The following is a 27,608-nucleotide window of genomic DNA, read 5'->3' as shown; positions in this document are numbered from 1 at the left end:
CCAGAGTCACAGGGACATTGTCTCTCCGGGTAAAGAATCTTCCTCTATCGGCCTTCAAGGACAGCTGAGGGGAAGGCTTGACATGCTTAAGTAAACTCGAAGAATGGTGCGAGTGGCCTCAGGAAGAAGGCCTGGCGTGGCCAGCAGCTGCCTTGCATACAGTAGGGTTAGGCCAGGTCTGCCTTGCCAGCAGCAGGAGGAAAACACAAAAGGTCAGCTGAGCACAGCAGAGCCTGTGAAACGCAGGGTAGTGGGGGCAACTGGGGTTTTGCACAATGGTGCTGGGATGGCTGGCCATGGTGTGCGGCTTGATGCAGCATTTCTCAGTGGCAGTGGTGGCACTGGGGCTGAAGTAGAGATCTGGGGAGCGGTGGCAGTTGGCTGAGACTGCTGAATGCCCTGGGCCTCTACTTCAGCTTCAGCCTCAGCACTGCTGCTGCTGAGTGGCACTGTGCAGGGCGGCCAGAGGGGCATAGATGGGGGGAGATGGGTGGGGGGACTCGCTGCGTCCCTGTGGTCATAAGTGTGGACAGGGTGCCAAGTGCCAGAATTTTGATCATGTGACCATGGGGGTGCTACAACAGCCGTAACTTTGGGCATGGCTCGTAAGTCCATTTTTTCAGCAACGTAGTTATTTCAAACGGTCGCTGAACGAATTGTCTGCATAGAGTAGAACAGAGATGTGTCTTCCAGCTAGTTTTGGGGAGTAAAAGTTCATGTTGAGGAAATGGCCCACCATGGAGACTTCATACCTCTGTGTTGTGAAAACCTTTGCTTGCTATGTGTGGCTCCAACTGTGATTAATGACACAAGTCTAAGGGACTGTTTTGTTTTCGTGTCTGGGAGTAACTAGCTTCCTTCCCTTTCTTTCTTTCCTTCTGTTTTGTTTCAGTGAAATGGTGAAGTACTTTTAGATTCAATAATTAAAGGACCTAGCTGGTCTTCTCCCTTCCTTAGCTGGCAGCATGTATCAAAGCAGTTAAACCTATTCCTTCCCATTTTTACTTGGTTGTTCTACTTACATGATAGTGCAAGAGGACAGCCATATTAAAAATTAGGTGCCTGGTAGCATTTTTCCAACTAACAAATTTTATTAAAAGGCATAAGCTTTCATGAACTGCAACTCACTTCATCATGCACAGAGTGGCTACACTGATATAGGATTTAAATTGGGGTGGAAGGGAAAGAAAGGGAAGATAGGATGATTACGCTGATGCAGATTACACATGAGATCTTCTCAATTAACAATTGTAATGCATTAAAAAGCTATTGTGTTTGTTGAGATCTGAGATTGCCTGAAACATTTTGATGTACATGAGTTCAACAATTTCTCACTTAATGGCTTTCCCATTTTTCCAAAACAGTCACCTGTTGAGGTCTGCTACAGAGTGTCCAGGAAGGTTGAAATGCTCTGATATTACTTTGTCCTTGTTTTGAGTCCTGATATCGAACATGTCTATTAATTCTTTCATGAAAATTTGTCCTATTTGTCCTGTGTAGAATCTAGCGATATATTGCTGGCAAATAATGATATATATCACATTGGAGGAAAAGCATGTGAAGGTGCCTCTAATCTTGTGTGTGTACTTGTTGGGGCCCATGATGGTCCTGTTGATGTAGTTGTAGGAGAGACATAACATACCTGGCATGTAATTTTATTATATAGCAGTGATATGTAGGATCGCTGCTGGACATCTGTCTCTCTCACATTGGTTTATGCTTAAAAATCACTATAAAATTCTAAATTCAGAAATCTACAATTTCTGGCCAATGGAATGTTGTTCATTATTTTGACCACAGTCTGATCCTTAGTGAACCATAAATAGATTTATGCATTCTTGTTCCTCTGGTTTCTGGACAAGGTTTGTATTGCCTCATCAGTAGACAAGCTTACATAGTTGACAAGACATCATCTTCTGCTCCAATGTTGCAGTTCAAGTGTCATTTTATTCTGTTAGCTGCAAATACTTGTTTTGTTCATTAGCAAGGAATCTTGGTTCAAATACATTAATGTGTTTAGAGTAGAGCTAGAATTAAGAGGAGGCTTATGCTAACGGGAATTATATAGAAGATGCATATAAAGAGGACACTAAGTCAAACATGTTACAGTCTTGGTGGAAGACATGGAAATCTTTATTATGGCACAAAATACCATTTCCAAGGCACTTTTGTGCACTGCAGTCCACCATTAAGCAGAGATAAATTACATTGTGTAGTATTCAAACTTTTATTGTAAAAAAAAAAAGTTGCAGTTCTTCTGATTCATGTAGTTGGTTAAAATAGATTACCTCAAGGATTTAATAATCTCACCAAAAGATTATTAGAGTTCTGAAGCAGCCATTGTGACATAATGTTTGTTGTAATGCTGTTTGCTATCTTTCTCATGATAATGCTCTTTTCTTTTTGTTTTTCCTCCAATGAACAGATTTGAATATAAGTTGTAGATATGCAGGTGTTTTCCATGTAGAGAAGAATCATCGCTACAGCCTTACAAGAGAAGAGGCTGTTGAGCTTTGCAAAGCACTCAATAGTACCATCCCAACATGGGAGCAGATGGAGAAAGCCTTTACTCTTGGTTTTGAAACTTGCAGGTAGGAAACCTTTCAAATATGTAATGGATGCAGATGTATTGTTAAAGAACAGATACAGATTTTTTTTTCACATGCTGTTTCCCTTACCTCTTCTTTACAGCTTGTTCAGTTTTTCTCCCCAAATGTGAGATATGTTGATCTTCTCTAATTTTCTTTGGTGCTTTCTTTTCTTGGATTTATTTTAGCAATTAATTATTATAACAAACATACAGTCTTTCAGACCAGCTGACGTTTTCAAACTGTTCAAAGTCAGGACCTAACTTTTAAAGTTAAACCTAGCCTGAAACATTATCTACTTTTAATTATGCACCTGCAATTTCTCTTGGAAGATTTCCTTATGGCAAATCTTAGCAGTAACTGTCAGATTACCCTGTGCAATTATTTCCCTTTTTTCTTGTTAAATTGCTTTTTAGTATAATAAAAAAGTCAGAGAAAACAATGGAAACATGCATAGTTATAGTGGTCATGGTTGTTAGCTAGATCCCTGTCCTATAAAAATTTCTGAATAAGGCAGGTAATTATACACTAAAGGACTGGTTTGAAAGCACTTTTCTTATTGGTTTGTTTTTCTCTTCCCTGTTTTGGTCTTTTTGTCTTTCCAGCTTTATCCATTTTTTTCCCTTCAAAAATGAAATGATGAGACATTTCATGGTCCCTCTTAGATTCAACTGTGTCACTGATGTGAGATATTCACAAACTACCAACAAAAAAGCCTTGTGTTTAAAGCACAAGTTTGCAGTCATTACTAAAGTAATTTTTAGTGTAAGCCCGTAAAGTAGGTCAATATAATTATCTCAGTGGCTGAATGTGAAGGCTAAGAGAATTGTGGTTTCCCTTAAGGCCACCCAGGTCATGGTTTGAGCCCGAAACTTCCCAGCTTGTATGGTTAATTACACTATTAGTCACTGTGCTGTACTAGCTTTCATCATCAGCCTTGCAAATAAGTACAGCAAATATTCCTCTGCCTTCCTGCCCACCTGCATAGATATCTGTGCCAGAGGGCAGGTTGAACACTGGTCTGGCAATGTCAGTAGCCTGTAAAGACTTGTTACTTGCTTTTGGGAACTGCATGGAAGTAGAATTATAGCCATAAGGTAGGGTATGCCTAAGTCAATTGGTATATTCAAGGACCTTTTTCCCCCCATCTATGTCAGGATTTCTAATCATTCATCTCTCTAACAGTGAAGATGGTAAAGAATAATCTTCATATTCAGTATAATGTACAAATTATTCCTACCCCACATTCTGATGGAAAGTTGCCCAGCTTTTGCTTCTGAATTTTTAAACTATAAGTTCATGCAGTGTTCAGACTTGTATGAGACTACTTTCAAAGTATTAATAAATAATAAATTCAGTGGTATGGAAAGTAATTACTCTCACTGATATAAAAATAGTTCGATTAGCAAGTTACTGTTGATGCAATTATTCAAAAATATTTAATTCTACTGAAAAAAGTTAAAACCAGTATGTCTGTTACGACCTGTATGTCATAAGATCTTTTCCAGCAACATTTGACCCTGTGGCCAGATTTATATCACTATTCCATTTTTAGAAGGAATCAAAATAATATGCAGATAAGTGGGGGAGAGAGAATGAAAGAACCATAGCTGGTTGGATTCAGATTCGCATGCTCTTTCCATGTACTGAAAAAGCTCCATAGCTTTTTCCAGCATTAGTAATAATAATGAGGACAGACTTCATATCATTTCAGTGATGGCTGTGTGATATTATGGCATTGCTATAAGGTGCTAATGGTAAAATGGCAGAAGAGGAAAAATTGTATTCTATGTTGTGGGAGGAAGCACTGGTACATTCTGTTACGGTCGAAAACTCACATGAGTAGATAAATGGGTACTCTCACTCCGGTGGGAGGAAAAATGCTGGCGGCGCCTTGCAAAAAAGGAGTTGGGAACAGTTGCCAGTAAGCGCGAAAAACTGCGCGCGCCCGAAAAGGGCGCGAAGCAACAGAAACCCGCCTCCTGCGCTCGCCAGCTGGGCTCTGCTCTAGGAAGGAGGCTCTGGCAAACCACTTCCAAAAAACAATTGCCTTGAAAACTGCAAGGACTCGTCCAAGCAGTCACTGCAGGGTCAGCAATGACTGAGCGCAGACAAAAAAAAAAGGGGGGAAAGTAATAATTATTTACAAGATAAATATTGTGGGTAGTTATTTTGAAATGGAGAGTGTTACTGCTCATAATGTAAAATAGAGGTTTTGTTTAAGACTGCAGTAGATGTACAGGTAGCCGCCAGGTTAAGAATGCCTGGTTTAAGGATGACCTATAGTTAAGAATGGAGCCTACTGTAGCAAAATTTGAATTAAATACACAATGATTTGAGTTAATGACACAATACTATTATACAGTATTATACAATAATACTGTTCCAGCTTACATACAAATTTGACTTAACGAGTTCCTTGAGAATGGAACTCATTCTCAAACCTGGGACTACCTGTATAGAAATTTGATTAAAAAAAAAAAAAGCCTAAGGCCTTGTATCAGTAATCATCTCCTTAAGACAGAAGAGATTCCTTGTTTAGTAGAGTCATTTAGTGGGTCACATCCTGGTGCTGCTTTATGAAGAGTAAAAACACAAGAATTTGACAGTCTTACAAAAATGTCTAACATTTTTAAATACATGCTCAGTTGGGTGATTATTCACTCTTAGGTAATTATTCATCAGAGTGATTTGTTTTTATTTATTATAAAATAAATTGCAAAACTATAACTCTGGGTGACAAACAGCAATGAAAACAGAATTATGATAAAACAACAACAAAACCCACAGCAACATATAGCTGGGGCACACCAACATATACTGCATATCACAGAATGAGCTTCTCTAACATCCTAGCCCCAGTGCCAAAGGGAACAGTCAGGTCTTCAGAATCTTGAAGGCTAAGTGTCGGGGCCATCACACCAGTAGTAATGTTTTAAAACATTAATATAATGGTATAGGCATCAGAGATCCTAGAATTTTCCATCGTTCTCATTAGTATCCTGGGCACTTTTCAAATTGCAATGTTTATGCATCTACATGGGTTTGATTTTGTGGTCTTTTCTTTGGCTCTGTACAAAATACACATTTATATATTGAATGGACAAGTTTCCTCCTGCATATAGCTTGTTTTCCTTTGAGCTATGAAAATACTGTAAGGTTAAATGAATGCATATGTGAGGGAGGAAGTAGCATTTCTGCAACAAAGCTTTTCGGGAAACTTCCATACGTGCTACCTGCCATGTGGAAGATTACTTGATATTATAACGAACCAATTTAATGTAGAGGTTTCTGTTGTGATGTCACAGCCTGCAGTATATTACTGGATTTTTTTTTTAAATAGCTTTAAAAAGTTGCCAGTATACATTGGCTTTGCAGAAGGCCCTGGGTTTGGTGCATATATGTGCAAAGCTCTTGCCCTCCAACCCAAATCTGAACACCTCAGATTAAAAAAGAATACCCCCTCTAGACAAAAGTTGAGCAACCTGTGGTTCCCTGACTTCATGGGGCTTTCTACCTGTATATCCTTTGTTGCTTGCTGACTTCCTGAAGTTGCAACTTTGGGAAGTTAGGAAGAACTTGGGAATAGGAGCTCTACTCTTCCATCTCTAGAAAACTTAGCTCCTCTGAGATTGTTGAGGAAAAGAGAAGTTTTGTGTGTGTGGGTGTGTTTAGCCAAATGCATATAGATCTGTACATGTACATACATGGGTATAAGTGTGAGTACTCATTAACAACTTTTGCCCCACCAGCAGCATACAAACTTGTTTGTTTTTTCATTGATAGGCACTGAATTTCCAAGTTCATTTTAAATCTATTTTCACTATAAATGCCCTCTATCTCTTGGAGTCAGATTAGGAGCCAGAGAAGTTTACCTGTGTCAACCTGCCCATATTAGAAGAATGCTCTTGCATGACCTGCTTACTTGGTTGCTGTTTATCTCTGCTAGGCTAATAAGCACAAAAAACCATCATTTTCAGTGATGATGTCCAGAATTCAGTGAGACTTACTCCCATGTAAATGTTGGTAGGATTATAGCCTTTGTAATATTTAAAATACCAAAATGGAAAAGAAGATGAATATGAATGAAAACAAGGTGAATAGAGTCAGCTGGTGATATTAGTATAGAAATTTTAATATGAGATTGTAAAGATGGCCGTAACTCATTAATTGATTTTATTTAATGGTAGATATGATTAGAACTTCTGCATGATTTATGAGATTCCGTAGATCCCTGTGTTTAGTACAGAATAACAAGAGGGACATAACACCTTTTTGCTTGCATCCCATTAATAAATTATTGCTACATTTCAACATTTTTATTACAAAATCACAATTTTTAGAGGGTGGTGTGTTTTTCCTCACTCTGCAGATATACTAGAATCTGGTTCTGTTTCCTGCATTGGTACTATATACCCTGTTATCCTTGTTGTGCTAATAAGCTTGGAAACAGGGTTTGTGGATTCATGGAATCATAGAGCTGAAAGAGATAAAGCTTCATAAAGCTGCCTGATGTAACTCTTTGTATAAGAAGAGACAATGCATTATTTAATAGCTTCCAGTCAGTTTCTGGCTTTCACAGCAAATAGTCTCAGATATTATATCAAACCAATTGTTTAAGCACCTGGAGCAGAAGACAGTACTTTTCCTTTCCTGAATGCAGGCCCCTGATGCATTTCCTACATGAGCAGAATGTTTTCCTTCACAACTTGCCTAATTTCAAAAAGGTTAATTGTCTCCTTTAGCCTTTTTGGGAGGAAACTGAGGCTATAACAGGCAGAGTGGTGGGAGGGGTTGAAGCAAGATATATGTGGGGTCAGAATCAGAAGTGGGCAGGACCATCTACTCTGAAAATGTTGTTCTTAATCTAATTCTTTCTGATATCCTCTTTGTGTGTGCATGTGCACTCTCTCTCCCCCCACTTCTTCAGGCTAATGGAGAGAAGACAATTCTGCTTTTCTTATGGACTTGAATGAATAATTGGAAAGGACTATTGATATGAGCCTGAGAGTGGTAGGCATTTAGAGTGAAGGCCACTGGTGGCTACCCCTGGCTTAGCCCATGACCCAGAGCTACTTAAACTGACTGCTGTGGTTCTTTAGGGTTTCAGGTAGAAGTTCATTCCAAACTTGCTTGTTTTTAAATAGAGATAATCAGCTTTTCAGATAATCAGTGCAATATGATTCCTTTGGCTATGCCATATTAAGCAATAATCTGTAAATTATTTAATTTAATCTAGGTTGATAAACAGGATTTAAAAGGGGCATTTTGCAAAACATCCTGGTACAATCAGGGTACCTCTCAGTTTTTTTAGGCAGCCTCTGTCTTCTAGAAGGCTTGGTGTAGCTGCTTCAAAGTTTTCCCAGGTTCTTTGCATGTGCATGCCCAAACAACACTTTCATTGAGACTTTTTGCAAGTGAAGTGTCTGTGCATGTATACTGTATGCTTGCAGAAATGACCTGGGAAAAGCCTTAAAGCAACCTCCAGAGGGGCAGCTGTTTCAGTGCTTTGAGGACAGGTGTTTCATTCTTTCAGATACCTTGCCAAGCACTAATTTGTATTTCTACGCTTAAATTTGAGGGACCTACTAAAATATTGGATGATCAGTAGAGTAAAAGATATGTAGATTCTTTTTTATAGCTAAACATTTTTCAGCATCCGGTTTGCATTGTACTAAGTCTATGCAATCATGTAGAGTACAAGCAGTACTTATTAAATTTGTAGGTTTACAACTTAGTATCATGCAATCCTGCCCAGTGCAAATATCACAGGAAAAATTACTTGTAATTCCTCACTGTTGTGAAATCTGGGAGGGTAAAGGCCAAGAGGAGGTGGCCTCCATGTTGTAAAACACCCATCCCCTGGAAGTAAGACTTGCCTCAAGCTTGTTGAATTTTCAGACGGTCACTTAAAGTGGAATGCTTCAGGACACTTTTTAAATTAGGTAGACCACAGCATAAGAATGTGATATGCTGCTCATTTCTTTAGGCTTTTTTATTATTATTATTATTATTGCATTCATGTTCTGTATTAATTCTGTATCATATTCAATAACATGTTCTGCATTTTACATTTTCTGTATCACTGAGAGTCATACTTTGTCATAATTTTGTATTGTCACATTTCTGTATTGATTTGAGCCAATCAGTTGCAGCAGTATAAAAATCAAATAAATAATAAATAAAATTTTATTTATTCATCCGTCTGTCCGTCTATCTATCTATCTATCTATCTATCTATCTATCTATCTATCTATCTATCTATCTATCAGATTTGTCACTCCCCATCTCCTTGAACGACTAAATAAATAAATATGGAACAAATACAATAGCAAATCAGAACAATTTTGCAAATGTTGGCTATATAGTTTTATACACTAATTTGATGGTGTTTTTTTGGTCTTTTTTTCCTAGATATGGTTATATAGAAGACAAAATTGTAGTTCCCAGGCATACCCCTTATTTTCTCTGTGCAGCAAACAATACAGGAATTTATGTACTTTCCTCAAATATTTCTGAACGATATGATACATATTGCTTCAATTCATCAGGTATGTTTTGGTTTGGTCACATATTTTCTACTGCTGGGGAAACTTTCTGTGTTACATTTGACAAACACAGAATAAAGAAATGAGAGAACAACATGTGCTAAGTAACCATTTGCTCCTGGTCAGCATAATTCATGATCCATGAAATTGAACAAAGCCAAGAAAATGTACATTGTGGCCCAATATCTGCTCTACAGCACTCTTGGTATTGTGGTCTTCAGCAAGCAAAAACAAAAATAAAGCAGAATATGGTATTAAGATTTGCAGAACTCTTGTCCCTGAAGCAGGCTTGTTTTCTTACAGGCTTTGTCAGTCCTGCTGCAGACTTCTAATAGCAGAAGTTCGCAGAGGAGAAGTAAGTGGCAGGTGCAAGGCAGATTCATCTCCCATATGCTCCTTTTGTTCCAAAACGTGAATCCTACTTGCTGTTTGTATGGGGTTAGAGAAGGTCTTGATTAATGGATCCATCACTGTTGTCTCTGGAAGTAAAAGTCCAATGTAGTTAAGTAGCTGGAGCAGTGAAAGAACTAAATTGTAATCCAAATGGGACTTATATATCCAAAAAACTTACATGCAGCTGAGCCCAAGAGAACGTTTCTTAAGATACCATCATAAATACCAGGAAATTTCTAACTGCAACTTTTTTGAGCATGCTGGACATTTATGAAGCAAATGCTACTTCCAAAAGACATTCCATAAGTTGGAGCCTTGTGTAAAGTATTGCTTTTATTGTACTGTAATAATATATGCCAACATTTGTTTTTTAAAAGGCTACTTTTAGTATGATATATATGTATGATAGTATGATATACAAGTATGATATATATCATAATAGGGAACACATAGCGTTTCCCACATCTTTGTAGTCCTGGAGCCCTTCACCATTTTTTAAAATTTATTTTTACGAAAGTTAGCCTGTTTATTATTGATCTTTTATCTCCCATTTTTAGAATCAGGAGATGTGATTTGTGATCCAGTGATAAAGTTATATTCTGCTTGGCCAAATAATGACAGCACTATTGGTAAGAAGTGAATTTCATTTTTTTAACATGTAAAGCCTTCCTCTGGTGAAGCTAAAGTGCATGATCAGTGTGGATTGTGTCATTAAACTTGGGGTGAGACTTAACATAGCTTCAAGTGATAACAAAGTCCATTTAGACTAATTAATTTACAACCAGAAAACAGTTGCAAAATTTAGAAACATGAGATGTATATTTTTCTTTGGGAGTCTTTAGTGAGAATTTATCACAGATAGTTTCATGTTGCAGTTGTGGTTATTCTGCATAGGATAGGATTGTAAACTCAGCAAGTGATGCTCAAAAGGAATTGAATGCACTCCTTTTCTAATCCAACAACTTTGCAAGTCTCACAAAAATCAGGTACTCCGGAGGCCTCTGTACATAGTGCTCTGTTGCATGTTATTTTGTACAGTGCTCTATGTTGGCATAGTTCTCCTAGTAGGGAATGCCATTTTGTGTGTTTGTGCATGCACATGCAACATGTTCTACATTTCATGGAATACAAATGCTTTCTGTAAATACATGTGCAGAGTGATTTAAGTGCACAGTCATTATTATGTGGCAAAGATAACAGTTTATTAAGGGATTATTTTGCGGTAGTGGCCAAAAGAATTTACCCTAGCTGTACTGTTGTGGAAAAATTTTCCTTCTCAGTTAGCAGGATCATACAAACTTTCTCCAGATGGATTGAAAATTGGAGCCATTTCTTCTACTGATTATAACACATTTCTAGATTGCCTCCTGCAGCCCCCCTCCCCCCGAAGGTTATGAAGCAGAGTTGTGACCCCTCAAAAATTGTTTACTCTTAGTCAAAATTATGGCTCATTGAAAGAAGCCAGGATCAAATCATAGTTTATAAAGTATATTATAAATGAATAATTGTGTAGATTTAACCAGAATGTCATATGTTACAATTAATTTCAGAAAAAGGCATGTTCTAATTCTGACCATGTCAGAGGAGGAGAGAAGAATATATTAGCTTGAAGTTTTTTACTACTTATGGTCATATTACTCAGTCAGAATCCCAACTGGGCAATGCATTTGCAAATTGTTTATGCTTGAGTAAGGTCTTAGTAAGTTTTCACATTGTGATACATAACCATTTCCTGCACCATTTGTCTAGATTCTTTATATCCTTTTTCCTTCAGAAATTTTCAATGCTGATGGGTCACGGTATGTTGAAGGAAAGAAAGTCACAGAAAGGACACCAGTTACTGAAGATGAAAGTAGTGTGGGCAGTGGTTCTGCATTTGGCAGAGGAACAGCAGATCCCAATGACATCACACAAGGTATTTCCAGTGATCAGCATTCTACAGAATGACATTTAAATAGTACCTTGGAAAGGTCACAGCTATCCATCAGGATTTCTGTAGACTTCACCAACTCAGTTGTTTTCCAGATGGGTGGACTTCAGTTCTCTGAATTGCTCAGCAAGCATCACCATTACTGAGATTTCTGGGAGTTGAAGCAGATTGGGGAAAGTTCTGCATTACTATACTGTAAACAAAATAAGTGATTTTATGCTGCATAAAACCAATTGCGTATCTAAACCAGTACTGAATTCTGGTTTAATTCTGAAAAAGTAAACACTATTTGTTTTTGCACTTTTTAATGAATTACTGGCAAGAGTTTTCTGGCGGTGAAGTGGGGGGGATCAGGAAGAGAACTTAATCTTGCTATCTAAAAATTTTCAGCTTTAAATACCAGAAATGGAAACTGAAACCTCATATATATACAAGCATACTTCTTATCTCATTGGTGTTCTGAGGAATTTGTTAGCAGAAAGAAAAACAAGGCATTATTTATTTCCTCCATTGTATCTCCCATGCTACCTATAAAGTATTTTTAATGGTATATCAAAGAAAAGGCCATCACTAAAGAACACATAAAGTTGTATCTAATTGATGTTGCTTTGCTGATAGTTGGTTCTGTTAGCCAGCAGAGGCATTTATCAGTAAAACAAGGAGGGATGTGATTTTTGACAATTCCTCCTCGTCCTAGAAGTCACCCACATCTTTCACAGTTTTTTCAGAGAGTTTGCCAATAACTGACCTACAGGATTATTAGTGTAATAACCAAATTAAAGTTAATGATAAAGTCAAGAATAATAGTCCATTTCATTGACTATTAGTTATAAAAACAGATCCATATTATGACAATTAAACAATGATGGATGACTGCAGTCAATTCACCTATCTATCTTCCAAAGGAATAAGGGGGAAAATACCTCTAACTTTGGTTTTTTGGAAGGTACTGTAGCCTGAAGACATGCTGTCCCCATTTGGACCCAGCTCTAAATTATGCATGTGGCTAAAAGATGGGCACCCTGTAGCCCCATAGCTGTATGGACCCCTTGACCTAGTTTTTACTAGGTCATAGAGTTCTCTACACCCAGACTGGTGAATCAATGGCAAATTTTAAAGGGGAAACATATAACATTATACTGTAAGCTTTTAGGCTTTTATTTTAGGCTTACAGTATAGTGCGATACATATGATACAATACATTTTTCCCTAGTTTACCATATCTCAAAACAAAACAAAACTACCAGAAAATCCTTCCATTATCCATTTATGTGACTGTTTTTGTGCCATCACCTGAGCTAGTGTAAAATGAAACTTCTGGTTACCAAATGCAGGTTCTTTTGGGTATTACCTATTTATTTTTTTAGCTTTTACTGTGAGATGCTTTGCCTGCCCTATGGGTAAAAAGGTGGGATATACATAGACATAATAAAATGAAAGCCTTGTAACTCCTTAGGGAAAATGGTATACATCTGACTCTTTCAGAGCAAAATGTGGCTCCAGTAGGATTCCTATTGGTCAACCATGGCTTTAGTAGGATTCCTGAAACTTGAAGTGCAGTATATGTTGTTGGGAAAAAAAGAGAATTTCTTTAATATGTCAGGGAAACTGACATCTAATTGAATGACACATTGATAAATACACATAATTATGCATGATACTCCTCAAAAAGCATACAGTACAAGCTTTTCCTAACTAAAATATCATTTACACTAAGAGAAAATAGCATAAAATGTCAAGTATCTGGTCCGAGAAAAATCATGAAGACAAAAGACAGTTATAAGAATTATCATTGAAAATGGTATTGTTAGTTGGTCACTAAATGAAAAGAGTACAGCTCATTCATCTTCTATTACACAGAGGATGATATCACAACATTTACATCAACATATGGTAGTGATGAAGATCATCATTATCACCTTCAAGGAGATCCTTCTGAAGATCAGAGTACCCAAAATCCTAGTAAGTGTGATAATTGTACTAGTATCTGTTGTAACTTGGTTTTAACAATTGACAGTTTACTCCCCTTGATTCTTTTGGCATTGACAATATATATACCCTTCCTTTGGCTAAGAACAAAACATTTTATGCTGGCGTATCTTCTAAAGTAAAGTGTACCTTGAGTAATAAGAAATGAAGAAAATTCTGGTATGTGACATGAACTACATACATTTAGGTTCAGCGCATCCAGTTTTGACGCCATGTAATTGCTATGGATTATATGTTCTGGTAATGAGCTCACAGACTTTCTCTTGTACCTTGAATAGGATTTGATGTCTCTTTTGTAGAGGCATTAGGTGTTTGCTTTCAAGAAAGGGGGGATGGATCTCGTGGGTAAACAATGTCTGAGGCCTGATGGGATGACATTTTAGATTTTATACGGGCTGGTGGTTGGCTCCTTTTGTGCCTGAGACTCACTCCGTGAAATATTTCTGAATTCATGTATTTCTTTAATCAGGTCTCTAGAGTCTGTGGCTAAGATTAAAGTCTATGACATTCATTAAGTAATATATATCCCTCCAATACATGTTAAATGTCCAGGCATGGGTTTGTTGTAAATCTTCTGGAAAGAAGTAATTGGACTTTTTCCTTAGAATTTTCTTCCATTTGTAACACGTGAGAGTGATTTCATGAATGATAATTAAGACCAATGTAACAATTATATTGGAAAGATGTGTCCTCGTGGATCCTTCAGCCAAAATGCTCAGAAAAAACCCTTAAGGGGGGGTTTATGTCTATGTGTATGAAGCAAATAAAGTGTCTTCTTGGTTGTGATATTTCTTACCTGGACAAAGGACTTCAGATTGAGATTTTGTCATCTAGATGTTTATAATGGGATTTCATCTTGCTTTTACATTCACCTTGCATTTCTTTATATACAGTGGGTATTTTTCTATTTTTCTGCAAATATATTTGGATTCTCAGAAGTGGAGCCAAAGAGAATTTGATGTTAATCCAAATAACAGTTTTATATGAGTTCTAATGGATCATTTTCCTTCTTGTTATCTTTTTACATACATGTTAACTATTTAAATGACTTTTTCTGTACTGCAACTGTTTCTGTCTTCTCAGGATTGTTTTTAGATTTCTTAAAGAAATAATGAGTTATACAACAGCCTAAGTAATGGAGGATTTCTCAAGGTGATATTAATATAAACCTGTTTTTATGGTCTTTATAGAACAGATTGATAGTCCCCAAGTTCTTACATGTTCTTTTTTTCCCCAACTCCTCATGTTTTCAAAAAAATTACAAATTGGAGTGACAATATCTAGTGGAGATTCATCCACTAGATCACTGCATAAAAGTTCTACAAAAAAGGTGGATTTTTGGAATATTTGGGATTCAAGAAAAAATGTTTTTTCATTGATTTCTTTCCCTCCAAGATAATGGTCACTCTCTCCAATATATCTATATCTAATTATTCGTAAGTGTACATCTTTTTTCTATTTTGAAACATATTTAGCAGTATAGATTTGAATCTTTCCCCATCAAATGTACAGTGGTCTTTTCTGTGGGGAAAGTTTGTACAATTTATGCCATAGCTTTTTCTTTTTCTCTGAGATCCTGCAGTTATAATGAAAGCCGTTATTTCTTTGGATATTTACCTGCAGTTCCAAATTTTCAGGATTAGCTTTTGGCAATCTTATTTTGAATGCAGCTTTTTGTTTCAAGAATTTTCACAGATTAGAAGCTCAAACTTCTTTCTGGTGAAGGTTGGCAAATTCCGGAGCTAACTTTCATCAGTTCATGAAAAGGTAAGCTGGAAGCAGGTCTCAAAGTTCTGGCCAATGAAGCCATTTAGACTAGTTCAATTTTTTAAAATCTGGACCCATTCCTTGAATCCATGGAAAAAGCTCATTTCTCAAATACCCATGGATAATTAAAGCAATTTTATATGGTAAATTGCTGCAACTGTATGATCTAAAACCTGTAAAAAGACTTTGCCTCTGTGATTGTCTATGTTGTATAGTAAGTAACATCAGGACAGTATCTGACAAATAATAATTATTTCAAATTATTCCAAATGTTGCAAGTGGTGTTGGTGAATGGGGATGTTTTTTCTTTACTCTTCTGCTCTGTGCCTAGATCAAGGATTAGTGTGATCCTATTGATCTGTGCTGGTTGCACTGTTATATTCAGGATTCTTGCCTCCCTCTCAGATGCTTCATTCTGTCAAAGCATCTGTCAATAGTTTGTATGTGTTTTTCTGCATTTGACACTTGGGTGATATGATGGAATCTCTCAGGTTTTAGATTTCCATTTTGCAATTGACTTTCTGTTAATTATAAATTGTAACTGTACTGAATATTCTTTTATTGGTGTAGAGAATGTATATTCATGCAAAACATGTTTATATCATGTATTTCACACAGGAAACTTTGGTTTGGGAAGAGACCTTTGCTCATATTAATACTGCTACACTGATGTTGCTTTTTAGGGAATGAAGAGACTTGAAGTCTAGCTTTGATACTTCATGTAAATAGGATATATTGAATAGAGGAAAGAAATTCTAAATCAACTTTATAAATTATGGTAGTATGAACTTCAGACTATATGATTGACTGGCATATAATGAAGATTACACAATCTTAAGATTATATCAGATTGAATAATAGACAATCCAGAAAATGATTTGCAGTTCAATCCCTGTGCAAAATAAGTTTCATTCCCGGTTTTGTTTGGAAACTCAAAACTGAAAGCTAAGTGTTTCCATTCTTAGACTATGTATAAAAGCAACAAGCTATCACTTTTGTCTGTGTGGTTGGGGAAAATATGTGATGGAAATCCAGCATATATTTCTTAACCATCATCACTTCCATTTTTTCCATTGTGCTGAAATGGAAACTTGCTATATTGTTCTTTACTTCAATGAGTTCTTCTTCTTCTTACTGATATCTTCCTCTGTTCAAAGTCTTCTGCTCTGTGTACTGTTGCTACTTTCTCTCTTATCATTGAAAATGCGTCTCTGCATTCTACAGTGATGGAAATGATAGTGCTGTTCTCTATCTCTGCGTTGCCACAAAGAAATGACTAAGACTTAACAGTGGAACAAAAATAATTGGGGAAATGTGAGTCCTTGAATTAGCTTCCTACTGTAAATCCCATTACAGCAAATTATGGAGTTTCAGTTCAAGAATGCTGGGTTCCTCATTTTATTTCCAAATTGACAATAGAAATACAATTTCTTGTCATCCTTTAATATAACCATGATGAAATTAGATTCATTTGAGAAGCAAAACAACTGGACTTGAAAGGATAAATGTGATAACTTAGCTAACTTTATACTACTATCAGTAAGCAATTATTTTTTCTTGGGATGCTTTAGAAGTGACCTCATTGATATTTTCTGGATGTGATAGTATGTATATTCCTCTCCAACCCCCATGCCTTTACTTTGTGGTCATAATGTTTGTACTGTTAGTGTGTTATCCATCCTGTGTTAGGGTACTCCCAAACTAAAATACATATGAGTATATTGGTTGAAAATCAACAACGCTAATGCTGTTTAAGGACACATGAACTGACCCTTTACCATCCACTATGAGGAAGTCCTATGGATTGAGCTACAACACTTATTCAACACTATAGTTATTCTGCCGTCATTACAGCTGGAGAAAGATCAAATCATGGAAAGCATTATGGAAATTCTAGTCAAGATCAGCAAGTCACTGAAGAAATCCCATTATGGTGGCCACCTGAAGAACACAAAGGAATGCAGAATGCAACCTTCAGCAAGGGTAAACTCTTGTAAACATTTTAGTCAATCATAGTCTCCTGCCTTGCCTTTTTTTCAAGATGTCTGGCCAAAAGTTTGGTCTCCCTGGAGAAAAATTGTTGCAGATATACTTCATGAGTATTGCTTGAAGAAGCATTTTTGTTGTTTGGTAAAGGTGATTCTGGTACTGGTACATTAGAACCATAAGCTGTGATTGCCAAGTAACTACCAATGTCATGTAGAATTTTGTACAAATCTGTTGGTAGGACTTACCTGAAACTGTTGCTTTAAGAGCACACTACTTTAAGTATGCTTTAAGGGCATGCCATTTTAAGAATCTATGTGCTGACATGTAGAAAAGCTAATGGGCATATATCTCTTGCATATATAGTGTGGAAAGACATATGATTGCTACAACTAAAATTATAATGCAGGGGCATTGCCTGTTAATAAACAGGCCCAGTTACTAAACAGTTCTTTGTTTTAGACCAATTTAAATCTTTCTTTCAGATTATTTTTGAAAATAATATGCTTCTCATAGTTTCTATGCAGATAAGATCCTGCAAGCATTTCCTTTTTAATATGCAAGTCAGAAAGCCCATATCCTCAGCTTCTACACCAATATGGTTTATCTAAGTACCTTTTAAATTATAACTATTTAAAAATAGCCCATGTGCAATAGGAGTTACATTTTAAAGAAAAAACTGATGACATGACTGAAGAAAAGTCATTGTTGTGTGAGCTAATTTCTTAAGGGGCTTATTATAGTCTCCTGTGAAATTGGAGAAGAAATATTTCTATAGTCCTACATTGTTCTTCACTCCATTTGCTTTGTCATCATTTTCTATAATCATGTTTTAGTCTTAACTTCCTTCAAGATTTGTGTCTTGTCTTTTCTGAGGTTCCAGTTATACCTCCATAGTCATATATTCCTGAGACCTGATACATAAGCTTGCTGACATGAACTTATTTTCTTGGCAAATATTTACTATTTTAATTCCCTGATGTTGTTGAATTCAGAGAGTTGTCATTTTAATTTCCTTCTTTACTCTGTCCATTGTGGTTCCTTCAAGTAAAATTGTGAAATTTGGAGATTTTTCCTCCACATTTTATCAGCTGAATATCCATTGTGCCATCAGTAGATGGTTATGGAATGTGTTGTTATTCCTCCTCTGCATCACAGCCACATCAATTCAGCCTGTCTCGGAATGGCCCTGCAGTTTTCTGGAAGTATACTTTCCAGAAGATGAAATGGTTTGTCATGCTCTGGATATTGTCCAAGAGGGAATAGGCCCTTTTCAAAAAGATTCACTTTGAAAAACTACCAGGCTATGCCCAGAAGAGCTGGATCAGCATTGTCTGGAGGAAGAACTGCATGTTCTATACTTCCCTGAAATATTCTGTCTTCACAGGCAGAGCATTTTGTACATACTTGCCCCCTGATATAAAGTTGGCCCCGACCCTGCAAGCCTTTAGAAACACAGTTAAGATCTGGCTTCTTTTTCAGGCCTTTGGATCTAGATGTTCCATTTGTTGAGTTGCAGTATATTGTAGTCTGGTTGCCATTTTATGGTTTTAGCTGGCTTTCAATGTATTGTGAGGTTTTGGGGGGGGGAGGGTTGTATTTATAGTTGACTTTTTGTATGCTGCCCATTATGCTTGAGTTATGCAGTCATATAAACGCTATAAATACCTACCTATCAGAAAGGATTTGAAATATATATTTTAAAAGGCAACATGGTATATTTGGGGCTTTAGCAAGAGAAAGTTGGTTGCAGTGAGCCTTTTTATACTCTGATATGAATACCTGGTTGCAAAATACATAGGATGCCAAAGATGAATAGTGTTTGCTTTTCATATTGTCCTATTTCTCCTTAAAACATATGCGCCCAGAAAACCAGTTGTAGTTGCATCACTTAAGAAGAAACAATTATAACTGATCCACAATGTGGATATTCATTGAAATAAATTGTAAGAATAAATATAGGTACCAGAATATAGATAAAGGGAAAGGAAAGAACCTACACTTGACCATTTCCCAATTTATGTTATTTTTCAGAAAGATCAGTTTTAGTTTATATTACAAACATCAGTTTTCTGCTCTTTTTTCCATGGCTTAAGATAACTTTTCTCTGGCATGTACATGTATATATAGGGTGTGCACATTTTGATAACTGCATTAAAACTTACAATTCTTGTGGAGCATTAATGCCAGACCGGTCCTATTGATAAAGACATTGATTACTTGAAATAAACTGTAGATTGTTTAGTACTCCAGATAAAACTCATTCATCTGTTTTCCAACCAGATGTCAGTTCTTCCCACAGTTTACATGCCCACTCACCATTGGTCAACTCATTTGGTATCGTTGACTCAATTTTGATTATAAGGATTTGTAGCAAGACCTTTAGGAAAACTGTAAATTTTAAAAGGTGTACAGAATATAAACTTTCATAGTAGTGCCAGAAGGAGCCCCTTGATTGCCAAGTTTATTATCTCGTTCGGAAATATTGTAGTTTAAGAGTAAAAAGATGTTCTGTTCAATAAAAACTCATTCAGAAAATTCAATTAAATCACCTCTAAGTATTTGGAATATTCTATATTACTACATAAGTGCATTTCTGATAGTCATGGCTTTTTAATAACTTGATAGAGCCATTCTCCTAATTGGATTTGTTGCAGATAATTTTTGTTCTTTTGCCTATAAGTACATAGATTTTACTCCTTGCTCTGTCATTTTCTGCACCTTTAGCAAGCCCAATAAATCTGAGAGACGTGTGTTCACTGAATATTTTCTTGAGTCAGCTCTGAGTGTAGTATAGTTCCTATTGTGCTGTCATTTCTACATCAAATAGTTTTGTGTAGGAATACAATGTTTCCATTCCATTCCATTCTTACCAAATCTTCAGCTTATGTTTTTCCAAAAATCTCCCCCCTCCTCCCATTTTTGGGAGGAGATTCTTTTAAGAGTTAGGGTTAGGGCTAGCTTTGTAATTAGGGACCGTTTCCCAAGTACCTTATATCTCATTGAAATGTTGCAATTGCTGAAGTAAACCTTAGTCAACGCAAAATAGAAATGATCCTGTATGTGTTTAGCTAGCAAAACTGGTTTTGCCTCCCTTAAAACACGGCACAATCCAGATTCTATCATTCATTTAAAGCTAACATGTTGTTTTTGTTTTGACACACTCCAAAAAACCTCAAATTATATAACCCATTCTTCATATCTTACTGACTGTACCCAATTAGTGAAGCAAGAATATGTTAATTATGATGTAGGCAACAGAGAATGGATAACTGGATGAAAATATAAAAATCTTACCATAAGTTTACATCAATAAATCAATAGATGAGAGTTCTGAAGATGATGATGATGGTGGTGGTGATGATGATGGTGGTGATGACGAAGAAGGGTCTGGGACTATAAATCCTGAAACAGTTCTTGAGTGGGACAACAGTGGTGATAAGGAACTTCAGTCATCAAATACCAGTAAGAACTAATCCTAATCATGCATTGTATTATAGTGAAAAATAATTGAGGTATAACAAAGGTGCAAGGTGGCTTTTAGATGTAGATTTAGATGTTCAGTAGTATAGAAATAACAACTAATAGCCTACAAAAGATTATTTATCTGGGATAGATAATAGTAAACAATAGCAAAATTTCAGATGAAAGCTGCAGATTATTTTGCTCTATTTTTCTGCATGGTCTAACCTGCATAGCTGGCATTGGCTTTTGCATTGGAAAATGGTTGATTTGTCTTGGCTTATGCTGGAAATGGAAATGCAGAGGTGCTCCCAAGAGGAAAAGTCTTGTTTTGTGCTTAAAGTCTATGCATAATTTGAGTGGGAGGGGGCCAAATTCTGAGTTACCTTACCTGCTTTCCATAGATGTCTGTTTTGCACTTTCACTTGGCAAGTCCAAAGTCAAATGTCACTTAAGCTGCTAAAAAGCTTTGGTTATGGTGGTGGTTATTGTGATGCTGTGATGTTCTCTATGCATAAACTTGAATGAGTTTCCTTCCTATTAATGACCATGTTGGCTCATTGCAAGTATGTTCAATTACTACCGTTTTTGCAATCTATTTCTATTTTATTTTGCTGTGCCTGTGCTATTGTTGGGGAGCAGGTGGCATTGGTGATGGCACTATAGGGGTAATGCACATTAGCATTATATGGAGAAATTAATTAAAATATGAGAGCATTTTGAAAGAAAAGTGTTACCTTTTACTCTTTTTTATTCTTACATGTTTCCCAACATAACTGCTCCTGCGCCTATAGTAACAAACTGTTCTGTTGAAAACTTTATGCATCTTTATGCCAAGAAAATCTTTACCTATATAGATGTTGTGGGCCATGAAGCTATTTAATGTGCAGAAGCTTTTTTTAAATGTTAAACTTAGATGCTTGAGGTTGTTGACTCTCAGGTTTAACTTCCCTTAATGTAATTTCAGATTGAGTTTCAGAAAATTCCTGTGAAAATTCCTGTATTTCATTGCACTTTTCTTCTAACATATTATTTGGGGAACACTTTTCCTAATATATGCTTTTTCTAAGCAGATGTGGGAATTTGTGCACTTTTTTCAAATACATAATTATTTGTTAACTTTAACCTAATTCGCAGATTTTATACTCATTTTCAAGAAGTTTGACTGTAAATTCCCACTCACAATGAATGCTTATAACCTAGGGAGAAGATATTGCTTGTTCTTTTATGTCTGATTACTTGATCTGTCTCTACTAGAAGTAGTGCATTTCTATTGAGACAGTCATGCTTGGGGGCTCACACATGCACATCCTTCCAGTACACTAAAGTACATGTGTGAACTGTACTTCTAAAAACCTGTACACATTTTCCCCCTATTTTACATTATACTCTAAAATAACTTAAGCCCAAGTCCTAGTTGATGTGGGATTCCAGATATTCAAATCATTGTCAATTCAACCATTGCCACAACAGCCGTGAACTCCAGCAAAGATGTCAAACAAGAAGAATCAGCCCACAATGCATTGCTACATGCCGTACATTTTGGAAGGGACAGTGAAGTCAGATACTCAACAAATGACACAAGAGACGATGTGCTTTCTGGAATTGTTCATCTAGGTGATGATGAACAGTATTCAACCACTACCGGTATGAGGAATTAAGTATAATACTGTTGATTTGTTGGTTTGAAATAGAATTTCTTTTCACAATATTAAAACCCAGAATGTAGTTAATAGTTGGAAGGATTGATCAATTTTAACTGGTGCTACATATGCAGATAATGCATTGTGATGACTTCAAACAGGAAAATAGAGCCAAACATATAGAGGCATTTTCCCAATTTGTGTTTGCTTTTATCCATCAAAATCATGATATTGAAGGTGTAAATATTATGTTGCTTTGGTAAAGCCAGAGTGTGTCACAAGTACAGTTATTTCAGGCTCCAGAGTTTGGTGAAATTTATTGGAATGCCAAATTGGTGCATTATTTTGTCCAGGATTAAATTAGTAATTTAAATTTAATTGCGGCTCATGGAGTAGCACTCAAACTGTGAAAATCAGTCTTGGAAATTTATGAATGGCTATGCAGAGTCAATCAAGTTCCCCTTCAGTGTTTCTTAATAAGCTAATGCTTATAGACATTTAAAATTGGATTCAATCAATTGCTTTTTGGAAGAAGAAATCAAACATGAGCTTACTTTGTTAAGTATTCCCTTGATTTAAAGAGAACTGTTTAAACCATTACACAAACACATAAGTGGGTAATAATAGTTGCTTTTTATCTAAAGGCATAGTTTTGCTAGCATTAGAACAAGAGAAACAGATTGCATTTGTATGTTGATAGACAAACTTGGTTTTGCAGTTTCAGCTTTATTTCTTATGAAAGGTTTTGACATCTTCTCTTGAAGATGGGAAGTATCTCTCTTACTGCACAGGGCTTTCTGTGGTCTTTCTGTTTTGAGTTATCAGTTACAATCTTTCTCACTATCTAAAGCTTTTTCTCTTATAATCAATGATCATAATGTGTAATGCATTATGTTTTCTGCTAAATGATTAAATGAGTTGACCATGAAGGATAAATCTGGTAGTGTGGCTGCAGTTTTTAACAGTATTTCTACTTTAATTTCCTTGGATTTGTACAGCAGCACCTTTAGAACTGAATAAGCTTAACACTTACTGAAATGTCTGAACTTCATCCATGGCAATGAATGCCAACCAAAATAAGCCTTTGAGTTGAAGGTGTAAATCTGGACTATGTATCTGAAGTGAGTGTCCAAAATATTCCAAGAAAGAAAATTTCCAAATAGAAGAAAAGGAAGAAAAAAAGAGAATGTTCTTGGACTTAAGATGCTACTGTGAATCCAGATGGTACAAAGCCTTTGCATCTATCAAACGCATTTGATAGATCAGATAAGGGTGCAAGCTGTTGTCACATCTTTTCTGCCTCTTTTGCTATTATATTCCTTTTGCTATTGTTCCTGGTGTCTGGGGCATCTCTGGAAAATCAACCACTTCTGAAAATTGTGGTGATTATGGGGTCTATAAATTCAACAATACTTTCCAAAATTTTATCTACTTTCTTCTTCCTGTGCCTAATGCACATAAATGAAAGTGCAAGCCATGTATATTTTAACAAGACAATCTGGATGGTTGTTCAGCAAACATAGTAATGGAACTGATTCAAAACATCATCATAACAGCTGTGTCCTCCAGTGATGATTTCTTCAAGCAGGAAGACTCAAAGCAGCCTCAACTGGATGGTGCACCTCCTGAACTGGAAACTGAAGACGCAGTACCCACTGCAATCAGCACTTCAGATGTATTACATCCAGAATTTCCCCCCTCTAATGAAACAGAAAGTACTCTGGAAAAAGAATCTTTTCATCATCCAGGTAACAACATGAATACTTCCATTACTACTTCTGTAATGAATACTTCCATTACAGAACTGACTTTCTCTTTAAATTAGCTGCATTTGTTTTCTGATCCAAGTTTCTTCCACACATGTGTAAATTGTAAATACAGTAACAACTGAGTTTTGCTCTTTTTTCCAATTCACTTGTAATTATTTTAATTATTTTAGAGTTGGTTTAGATAGCCATTTAAACATTTAAATAATAATTCTTCAACATGTGAAAAAATATTTACGTAGTTATTTTGCAAAGCCATTAGATGTAGAGATATACTAGGGATATGAAACCAGTTTCCAAACAGAATTACCTTATCAAAATCTGAATTCTTATTTATTTCCCTGTCACCTGTGGATTTATACACATCTTAGAGCAGGTTTGCAGTTCGGATTTATAAGGAGCAGCATAGTTCAGTACAGGTAACATGCTTTGCATTTAGAAGGTCCTTCCTTTGATATCTAGCATCTGTTTGCCTGACATGGAGAATCACGCTGGGCTAGATGAACCAGTGGTTTGATTTAATAAAAGAAGGCTTCAGATATGAGAACAGAGGCTTATAGATGCAACCCTTTTTTCTGTCTGATTAACGTAGAGTTCTCTGCTTTATCTGGCAGTGCAATGACTCATGCCCATTTGCAGTTATACTGCATACAATTTGGTTAAAGTGAAAACTTGGATTTCGGGTGATTTGAACCTCCTGAAATCAGTGAAACTAGATGGATGCTTAAATTTGATTCCATATGTGTGTGTATGTATGTATATAGTTAGTTCTGTTTCCATATAACCTGGAAATTATCCTTCATGCAGTTACTTAAATACCAGGACATTCTTGAACTGCACTGAACCCAAGATCACCTTAATATAGTGCAGCTTGTTGATATTAGACATCTAACATGCAAGCAAACTTTTATATATGCTCCCTTTAAACTGAGTGAGGAAGCCTAAATGCATATTTGTTTGTCAAAGCACCCTCAGATCTTTGGATCTGAGACACCATCAACTGAATACATGAATGGTCAAAATTTATTCCTGCCTTATTTACCATAACTGCAACAGTTATATTCTTCAACGGAAGTGTTGAACATGAAGAAGGACATCAACACCAGTCATCAGCTGTTGATAAAGTTGCACAAAGGAATCAAAGTTCTATCACAAACAGGACAATCCATGGTGTCCTACAAGTACTTATGCCTCCAAGGGAGAGCTATCATGAAAATGCATCTTCTCAGTCAGGTATTGGCAGTATGACTACCTATAATAATGTTACTGTATTGAAAACAAAATAATTTCTAATGCTGTTTGTCCATTAACAGTATCTCTTGGTTCCACTACATAGTTGGGCATTCTCTAAAATCTACTTGGTGAAAGGAAATGCTGTAATACAGATGGAAATATTAAGTTTCCTTTATTTTTGTTCTGGCAGTTAGGAAAAGTTATTAATTTGGCCTCATCCTGCGTTCTTCACACATTTCCAGTGATTTTTGCACGCGTTTTGTATTCTAGCACATGGATTTCACACTTTATTAAACTGCAAGTTTCTCTTGGGCCAAGCTAGAAAGATTCAGCTCATTTCTTGTTTTATTATTTGTTCAGATAGAAAGTATTCATAATACTTAAACTATAACTACATGTGTATTACCAATATAACGTTCAGGGGGAAAGAAGGTTGCTTTCATAAAAACTTAGAATTATAAATCCAAACAAAAAATCATATTAGGGATGGATAGGTGGAGGGGAGGTTTCAACCAAATCAGCTAAAAAGTGGAATTTCAAGATTTATAAAAAATGTTTCTGGAATTGTTCTAGGTTAACTTTTTCCATTGTTTTTGGTTTGGAATTCTAGAAGTTACAGCACATCTTTAAGACAGTGATAAAAAAAATCTGTTTAGATAGTTATGGGGAAAAAAAGAAGAATCTACTAGTTTATGCTGATTTAAGGGAAAATAAAAATAAATAAAACATACAAGTATCACAAGTAGATTTTGGCAGTAATTATTATAAGAAATAGTACAATCTCTTAATTACAGTATATTTTAACAAAAGAAACCTTTTTCCCTGCCACGTCTATTTCAACTTTTTCCACAGTCGTCCTAATCTCCTAAAGTTTGAGGGATTCTCTGGAACAGGAAGAACTATGGAAGGGAAAACTGTAATAGTGCTTTGCTGCATGAACATTAATGTTTTCTGCTCACTCAAAAGTCACAGTTGGATAGATGACTTAAAAGTTAGATTAATGATATGGATTATTTCATGTAGTAAGATGCCCATTGATTTAACAGCTCAGACTACTCATGATGGATCCAAACATGAGGATACATCCCAGGATTTACTACCATCTGATGATCATCCCGTAGGGAATGCTGAAAAGTTTTATCCAACAAATAACACTCTGGATGTTCTACATAATTTTACATCTCCAAGTGAGTCTTCTCATAATCACCGGAGTAAAAATAATCACATTTTGCTGTCCATTTTGGGTAGGGCTCTCTTCTAGGGTTTAGTGATCTTAATCTGCTACTAATCATATTTTTGTAGTTCAGATAGAATCGATATGCTAGTCATCAGTATCACCTGGATGTTGTAGACCTTTTCATCTTTTACTTTGATAAGTAGAAATTTTATTTTGGGGAACTTCTCTAGTCTTTATTCATAGTAATGGTTATTAACATGTGAGAGATTCTACATCTTGAAAGTGTTTCAGAAAGCTAGCTTTCAAGTTACAAATATTAGATTTTGTATTTGCTTTGTAATCATAGTTCCAGCTATAAGTGTCAGTGTTAATATTTCTTGAATTTGCTTCCCCCCCTCCCTTTCAGTAATAATTGTAGTCATGTCTGCAGCATTTTGGAAATACTGATAGCCAAGAATGAACAGCAAACATGATGGTGGTATTATTTATGAGATTTTTCTGATGTGCTTTTCCTGAACCTTAGCAACAGCCTCTTGATTGATATAGGACACAAAAATATTTTTGTTATTATGTAGCTGTTGTTTTATGGTTATCTCAATTTTCCTTTTTACCTGCCTATTTTTATCTTTGCCACAACTATTTTTTATACCATTATATTCTTCTTTTATTGAAATTAGAAATGCAGCTGTAAAAAAGAATGGAATTAAAAACTGTCACTCGGCCCATGTATATAACATCAGTGAAAAAAAACCTAGCTGGGATATTACATTTCTGATATTTATGTTCTTATTCTTTTAATCCATCAGCTGTTATTATCTGGCTATAAAACCCTTTACGGTACTATAATTATTCTTATATAAATAGGATTTATATAGTTAATTCATTTAAAAAACATTTCTGTATAAAATTGAGGTGATTGACCTAGTATCAAGTGGAAAGAAGTGACATCCTTTCTACTTATTTTGTTGAAAGCCAAAAATGTTTTAGAATGCAAGTTATCCAGTTTTTAGAAATCCAACAAATTCTAGAAAATGATTCTGTATATATTAAACTGTCAAAATGCCTCATCCTCAAAAATAACATGGTACATTATAATGGGATGAAGCATGAAATATCTGCTCAAGGC

The 27,608-nt window shown here is 35.9% G+C and overlaps 1 protein-coding gene across 7 annotated transcripts in view; it reads left to right on the top strand.

Moving 5' to 3' along the window:
* The window catches only part of CD44 (CD44 molecule (IN blood group)), an 81,620-nt gene that overhangs the window by 36,987 nt on the left and 17,025 nt on the right, over window positions 1-27,608 (top strand). For 6 of the 7 annotated variants that reach the window (XM_088145780.1, XM_015887773.3, XM_015887774.3 and 3 more), the window contains exons 2-12: window positions 2,426-2,591; window positions 9,003-9,139; window positions 10,087-10,158; window positions 11,304-11,444; window positions 13,320-13,421; window positions 17,070-17,198; window positions 20,526-20,666; window positions 22,137-22,310; window positions 23,863-24,054; window positions 25,129-25,305; window positions 26,352-26,492. In XM_088145780.1, coding sequence (XP_088001906.1) covers window positions 2,426-2,591; window positions 9,003-9,139; window positions 10,087-10,158; window positions 11,304-11,444; window positions 13,320-13,421; window positions 17,070-17,198; window positions 20,526-20,666; window positions 22,137-22,310; window positions 23,863-24,054; window positions 25,129-25,305; window positions 26,352-26,492 — 1,572 coding nt within the window. The remainder of the gene's footprint in view (window positions 1-2,425; window positions 2,592-9,002; window positions 9,140-10,086; window positions 10,159-11,303; window positions 11,445-13,319; window positions 13,422-17,069; window positions 17,199-20,525; window positions 20,667-22,136; window positions 22,311-23,862; window positions 24,055-25,128; window positions 25,306-26,351; window positions 26,493-27,608) is intronic. The other variant, XM_015887776.3, reaches the window with a different exon arrangement.

This window comes from Python bivittatus, unplaced genomic scaffold (assembly GCF_059951505.1).
Source record: "Python bivittatus isolate LINGU-HERP-01145 unplaced genomic scaffold, Pbiv_v1 ctg000480_np1212, whole genome shotgun sequence".
Classification (NCBI taxonomy): Eukaryota; Metazoa; Chordata; class Lepidosauria; order Squamata; family Pythonidae; genus Python; species Python bivittatus.
Note: the sequence above shows the minus strand (reverse complement) of the source record. Positions and strands in the feature narration are given on the sequence as shown.